Source organism: Eurytemora carolleeae, unplaced genomic scaffold (assembly GCF_000591075.1).
Source record: "Eurytemora carolleeae unplaced genomic scaffold, Eaff_2.0 scaffold274, whole genome shotgun sequence".
Taxonomy (NCBI): Eukaryota; Metazoa; Arthropoda; class Copepoda; order Calanoida; family Temoridae; genus Eurytemora; species Eurytemora carolleeae.
This window is the reverse complement of record NW_019396169.1, coordinates 88,314-95,658: the sequence shown is the minus strand read 5'-3', so window position 1 is coordinate 95,658 and position 7,345 is coordinate 88,314. Positions and strand designations below refer to the sequence as shown.

The window sequence follows — 7,345 nt, the reverse complement described above, 5'->3', positions numbered from 1 at the left end:
GGGGAGGGTAAGGTGGGAATAATGTATATAATATAAACCCACTGATTTTCTTGAATTAAATTTAATTGATAGCATGCAACAAAGCTAAGTTTTTACGCTCATTGTTAAACATAATCGTGTTCTTTTGTTTTTAAACAATACACTGATTGGTCCTGATTGTTGCTCATTATGTCAAATTTATCAAAATTTATATTTTTAGGAATTTATTTTATTTAGATTAAATGTAAATCATTATTCAAATGCTTTTCAAGCTTAAGTTTGATTAAGTTTGATGACTCTCCGTTTTTAAATGTCAAAAGTGCCTTTTTTATCTTAATGAATCAAAATCAAACAAGGCAGGGTTAATATTGTCCATCACCGCAGTTTGTAATATTCAGAGGGGGGGGGGGGGTATAACCAACAGTAGAACAGGGGGGGTTTGCCTTATTTCTTCCCTTCTTTTCTGTACTCAATAATTGGAATTTCAGTTCGATCATGCTAAGAACCACTCAACTCAAGATAGATAGAAAGATAGATAGATAGATAGATAGATAGATAGATAGATAGATAGATAGATAGATAGATAGTGAAACTAGTTCCTTAGCTGTACTTTAATGTCACATTAAATGCAAACAAATCCTATCCTCTCCTTATTGAAATATACATATACATATAAAGTAGTGTTTGTCTGTCTGTTTGTTTGTATATGTCCGAGACATATGAAATTATATTTTAAACTGATATTTAAATAAATATATACTGGAGGTATAGAAATATAGAAAAATAGAAAAAAAAAGTTTTTTTTTTAATTTTGCAATTTTTTATTCGCATTTTTCAGCAACACTCTGCAATGCCTACAGACGTAAGCAAAAAGGCCTGAATCAAATCAATAAACTGCGTTTGATTCTTGCAAAGTAAATGTAAACACCTTTAAGGTTGTTCACCTCTTTCATATTTACTGAAAACATATTTTATTTCTTATCAAATCAATTTGACATTTTTAATGAAATTTTATTTTCAACTTTCTTCCGCTAAGGCCTAAAAAATAAATCTATTGAATTTATATTTCTATTATAAGGATATTATAATTGGATGTAAGACCTTGAATTATCTTAATAGTCATTTCGTTAATTGTAAACAGATTATTTTGGTAATTCTTAATGTACTTCTTTTCAGAAATCAATTTCCGCTTATAAAATTTTCTTGCATTTGTTTTTTGTTCTTCATACGTTTATCAGGGGCAAAAATATTAATAAATAAGCTCCCCCCCCCACGAAGCAGTATGAATACCCCTGTTATTCCTATATCTGAATTTTATGAAACCTTATATATTTTATATAATATTGAAACACATGATATCTCCGACCAGTTTGTTTCTCACGTTTCTTCAAAAATCTTTCTCAGGTCGGAAAGGAGAAGAAAAAAAAAATTTCAAATTGGAGAAAAAATATCATTTGTGCATTTTATAGTGTGTTCTACAACTAATTGCTTCCAGGCTGAATTTTGCACTTTATTTCTATGATTTGCAATTTTTTGCACAGTTTGCCTACACTTGCAGTGCTAAATTGAAATGCAAAATCTACTTTTGCATGCAATAGTTTAGTTCCTAGGTTAAAAGATTCAAACTTATCAATTTTCAGCTTTTCTATTTAAATGAAAAAAATCAATCAAAAAAATATTGTAATTGCAAATGATTGTATAATTATCCTTATCTTTTTTTATTCCTTTCCTATTGACTATTGAGCAAGTATATTGAAAATAATGAGAGAATAAGAACCTCATGCATAAGTAGATCATTGACCCTCTCTCCTCTTCTCATTCTGTCCTTGAGAAACTATATTGATTTTTACATAAATTACCCCTCCCCCCCCCTGTCTCCCTCGAGCCCTTACTTTTAAGTTTACTAAAAGATGGAGTAGTAAAAAAGAGACGTAGTAGATTCCAGGCCGTTTTTCCGGCCTCGGAGAACTTTACTCTCTCCTTCTCCCCTATTTTGACCTAGTTTTCAGCTTTCACTTTCCGTCTCCCTCCCTTATCCCTCCCTCTCTCTATACCCTTCTTACTGCCTCCCAACCCTCACATAGCCTCTAGCAGACTCTAGAATATAAAGTAGATAAAACACAATAAACTTTATACAAGACTGCATTTATTAATGTACAATGTATACATTTATAGTACTCCCATATCATAGTTCTAAAGTGTACTGCATTTCCTTTTGTGTTAAATAATTGTTTTGCAACTCTCCAAGTATTGCAAATTGTTGTGCAATTCTCAAACTTTAATTGGAACATAAGAATTCCAGTTCCCTCTCCAACCTTCGAATGTCCTCAAATGATTAAGCAGGAATTTACCGTCAGATTTAGAAACTTTTCATCAGGGGTCGAGCAATATTTTCCTCACGAGTCTTCTCAGTTTCCTGCGTCTTTTTAGATTCTACATTTCTTTGCAGAAGTTCAAATTTCACTCTCATCATGGTTAACTAAAATATCTAGCCATTTTTTTTATATTTTTTAAACATTTACAAAGTTTTAAAAGCTCCCGGGTAATTATTTCAAGTTTTTACCGATTTTTGTAAGATCCCTTTGTGGTTGGAGACTGGAGAGGTGTCAAGGCTGTTTCATTCTTTGATTGAATTATACAACGGTCTATTTAAAACAAATTTGGGTTCCTCAGTATTTCTTAATTTTTCCAGACTTTCTGCAGAATTCTTCAGTATTTCTTTGCATGTCCGAGGATTTTTGCGGGGTTCCTCAGTATTTCTTGATTAATTCTTCATGATTCCTCAGTATTTCTTAAACTTCTCACGGGTTCTTTAGGGTTCTTCAGTATTTCTTGAATTTTCTAGAATTTCTGCAAGGTTCTAATGGTATTTTTTATGTCCTGGAATTTCTGCAGGGTTCCATAGCATTTTTGCAGGGTTCCTCAGTATTTCTTAAATTCAAGGATTTATGCTATGCAGGCTTTCACAGTATTGTTTTTATATTTTATAAAACTTACACTTAAATTTTGCATTATTTATACATTTCGGATTTGTTTAAGTTTCCCTGGGAAGAAATATAATCCCTGGAGGAAACATGACAAAGCTAGTTTACTGTTTAGCAGAGTTAGAATTTAGAGGAATGTGTTGAAATGAGTTCTAGGTCTGTTTTGTATTATTCTTTTTTAAATTTAAGTTGCCAGGATTGTCCTGCTCTGTTGTGAGACGCAATATTAATAAATAAATCTGTAATGAAATTACTAGAATAATAATATTTCCTGGTGGATATATTCCCTTGGCATCTGGTAGCCATCTTTCTACTAGAATATTGGACCCAGCTACCACATTTATAAAATAAAATAGTTTTAAACTGCTTTTGACATCTTTTCTTGGCTATTGTTTTATTTGCAAAAAGACGTCAACGCAATTTAAAGTGAACTCAAGAAGCTGAAATAATTTAAGAATCCGCTGACGAGAAGGAAAATGGCTGACATTTTCCGAATCAGTTGAAAAGGTTACAAAGTTTTGATCTCTTTAAATATCATTATTATGTTGACAATATATTCCCTGTACAAATTTTCATTTTGTTGAATGAAAGGATAAACCTGTAGAAATTTTACACCTGTCCTTACGATTAATAAAAGAAATAGTAAATATAGGAATATAATTGATACAGTGCATTGATCCCTATAGAAGGTCAGGCTACTGAATATGTGCATTAATGCAGTTGGGTTTAAATATTATATTTGTAAAGCCGGAGAAACAAATTTCAAAACACCTTTCACGGACGTGAACTAGCTAAACTTGTTTATCTTTTATCAGAGAAGGAGGAGGAGGGGAGGGGGAGCTCTACTAGGATTTATCTAGCAGAACTGAGAGTTTTATATTAAAATATTTGTTTGTTACTCCTGACCCCAATATAAAGATGGATATATATCTTGCATTGGTACATATTTAGTTCGTGGATACTGTTTATGTTTCTTCTGGGAAGAATACCGTTATCTTAAAAAAGTTACAAAACATTTTTATTCGTTAGGCCAATAGAGCTATAAAGTTCTCTCGTACTAAGAATTTTCTTAGAGTTATTTTTCACATATGTTGTGTAATGTGAATGTGTTTGACAACTAATGAGGGATTGTGAGAAATATAGAGTGGTAGGAACATCAGGGATGAGAAGAATAAAACAGAGTAGAAACTAGGAGAAGAAATCAGATTAGGAACTAGGAAAAGAAAATATAGTAGGAACTAGGAGAAGAGAACATAGTATGAACTATAAGAAGAGAAGAGAGTAGGAACTAGGAGAAGAGAACAGTTTAGGAACTTATAGGAGAATATAAAAGAGTAGGAACTAGGAGAAGAGTAGAGAGGAGGAACTAAGAGAAGAGAACAGTTTAGAAACTAGGAGAAGATAAAAGAGTAGGAACGTGGAGAAGAGAACAGAGTAGGAACTAAGAGAAGAGAACAGAGTAGGAACTAGGAGAAGAGAACAGAGTAGAAACTAGGAGAAGAGATCAAGTAGGAACTAGGAGAAGAGAACAGAGTAGGAACTAGGAGAAGAGAACAGAGTAGGAACTAGGAGAAGAGAACAGAGTAGGAACTAGGAGAAGAGAACAGAGTAGGAACTAGGAGAAGAGAACAGAGTAGGAACTAGGAGAAAAGAACAGAGTAGGAACTAGGAGAAGAGAACAGAGTAGGAACTAGGAGAAAAGAACAGAGTAGGAACTAGGAGAAGAGAACAGAGTAGGAACTAGGAGAAGAGAACAGAGTAGGAACTAGGAGAAGAGAACAGAGTAGGAACTAAAAGTATGAATGAGTAATCTGCTTGACGGGGCATTGAACTTCTTAAAATTAATTTCAAGTTTTTCTGAGAATATTCTTGAAATGTTTAGAATTCTGCAATATCTATTTACGGATCTATCTATCTATGGATCTATTTATCTAAGGATCTATCTATTTACGGATCTAACTATCTATGGATCTATTTATCTAAGGATCTATCTATTTACGGATCTATCTATCTATGGATCTATATATCTAAGGATCTATCTATTAAGGAATCTATCTATTACTAGTTTTCTTATCTGTCCATTTGTCTGCAAGGCGTCAGTTTAGTTCGTTACGGAAACTTTCTTAATTATCTTCTTCTTGAATATTTATTTATCAGAATCTCGAAAATCATGCTGATTAATAAATATCAATGGATTGACGTCACAATCCTCGTAAATTCATTTTCTCTTTTTTCTATTCATTCTTTGCTGGAAATCGGAGGTCATATTCCATACTATCTACTCTTTATATAAATAAATATTATTGGTTTGGTTTTTTGTTTGTTTGTCTTTTTTGTATCCGATAAATCGCATGACCCAAAGAAAGGTTTATGGCCTGTAAAAAAAATAAAAAAATTGCCAACAAGTTGGAAAATCCAATATCATCCACAGAATAATTCCCAAAGTTTTATTTTTTATTTTAGCCTTTAAATTAAAATAATTAAGAGCTAAAATAATAAACAAATTAGAGCGGCGCCAAGTGCCATGCATTGTATATAATCAGCAGTAGAGAATACAGATTAATTTTCTGTTAGTCTTGACGTCATCATACATAAAAGAGAGTTAATGTAAATACGTCAGATCTGTAAATCTTTAAGAGATAAAATTTAGAATTGTTCCAACCCTGTCAAGGTCTATTTGTGCACGTAACGTCGAGGAATGCGCGTAAGAAAAAGAATCACGTCTCTCGTGCACACAGTGATCACTTCCGCGTATTCAGACTCGGAATAAATACGCAATTTAACGTTTTGTTACGCTTGTATGAAGTTATTGTACGGTATATACTTTGAATAAACATTTAAATTCTTATCTTTTTCAGATTGGAGAACCACTGACTGTAAGAACGGATGAAATTCGTCTGCTGGAAAGTCGAAAATCAAATCGTCTAATGGTTCGTCAAACTTCCGTCCAGGATTTTTCAAAACTTGCGGATTACAATTTCGTCCATGACAGACGAAGGGGGACTGAACGTCGCAGACTGAACAGTGAAATTTCTTCAAATTCCGACAGCTCAGAAGTTTTTGGGTAAGTTTTTCATGCATATTGTTTATTTAGTTTTATTTTAAAATTATTTAGAATTAGTTTTTAAAACCGATTTTAAAAAGATCAGCTATAAAAGTAACCCCTCAGAGTGTAGTCTGTAATGTATAGATTTAAGGGTCGTTCCTCCTATAATGTACCAGTCATAAAAACTGCAGGAACGAGCCTTAAATCTGTTTTAAACCCCCAATACGCAATACTTAATCTTACCAGATTAAAATCTAGATTTGTACCTAATTAAATTTAACAACAGCGTAGTGTGTAATATTCTTTCTCCAGTTCCATTTAGGTTCGGTTTAAAGATAAGCAAAACTATAATACATGAGAGGGTGACCTAGAAAAAAAACTGCCAGCATAGGACCTATTAATACCCGGTGCGCTATATATCATTTTGAAATGGGGTGTACAAAAACATCTTCTAATTTTATTTGGTGTTGATTAGAAAGAATCTATTATTTGTTGCTGGTCTATTATTCGGGGACACCCTGTGGTTAGAAAAGGCCGCCAATGATAATAATCCTGTTGATAAAGGGTTCTATATCTCCATCCCTAACCCATATTTCTGATCTTCTAATCAAATATTTGGCAACTTAGATCTCCCCGTCCCGCAGCTTTATATCAATGGTTCCTGTCGTTTTAATTAATCACCCCAACCACAAACCCTATAATTTTTAAACATTGGAGATCGTTGATATCGTTTAATTGTTAATATCGTTAGATTGTTTAGATCTTTGGGTCGTTCCCCAAATACATATTTCAAAAGAGCTGATTAATTGCCTCAAACTCAAATTCTCAGATCTCTTTATCTTTGTAACTTGTTTATATAAACCTTTATTTCAAGCTATTTTATCTAGCAAAATTAAAATTTGAAATATCTAAGGTCTTGAGGTTTCAAAGATCTAAATCAACCCCAAAACTTATCCCACTCTAACCGATAATAATCTAAACTCTGTAAGAAATAAGTTACTAAGTTAGTCGCCCTTGAGAACGGACTGAACAGAAAACCAATAGATTTCTTCTCTCTCCTTCTTATTTGAAAAATATCAATCCAATGTCCTGTAGAATTTAAGAGTTCCTGTTTGGAAAATAAGTTATACAGACTCATATGTGTCAGGTTACAGGATACAGTTTATACAGAACCTAGAGCTCTAATTATACAAGGTTCAACAAGCCGATATATCTTTTATCAACCTTCCTCATCGTTCTTATCAAATTGCAAATCCTCCCCCTTCCTGCAATACACAACTCCCCCCCCTCTCCCTTGAACTAGAAACCCTCCCTTCTCCCCCAGCTATACCCCCCC

At 33.0% G+C, this 7,345-nt stretch overlaps 1 protein-coding gene across 2 annotated transcripts in view; it reads left to right on the top strand.

Annotated features, from left to right (window-relative positions):
* LOC111697045 (zinc finger protein 704) overlaps positions 1-7,345 on the top strand; it is a 33,952-nt gene that overhangs the window by 5,325 nt on the left and 21,282 nt on the right. For both annotated transcript variants that reach the window (XM_023466910.1, XM_023466911.1), the window contains exon 2: positions 5,822-6,027. In XM_023466910.1, the coding sequence (XP_023322678.1) occupies positions 5,822-6,027 (206 nt within the window). The remainder of the gene's footprint in view (positions 1-5,821; positions 6,028-7,345) is intronic.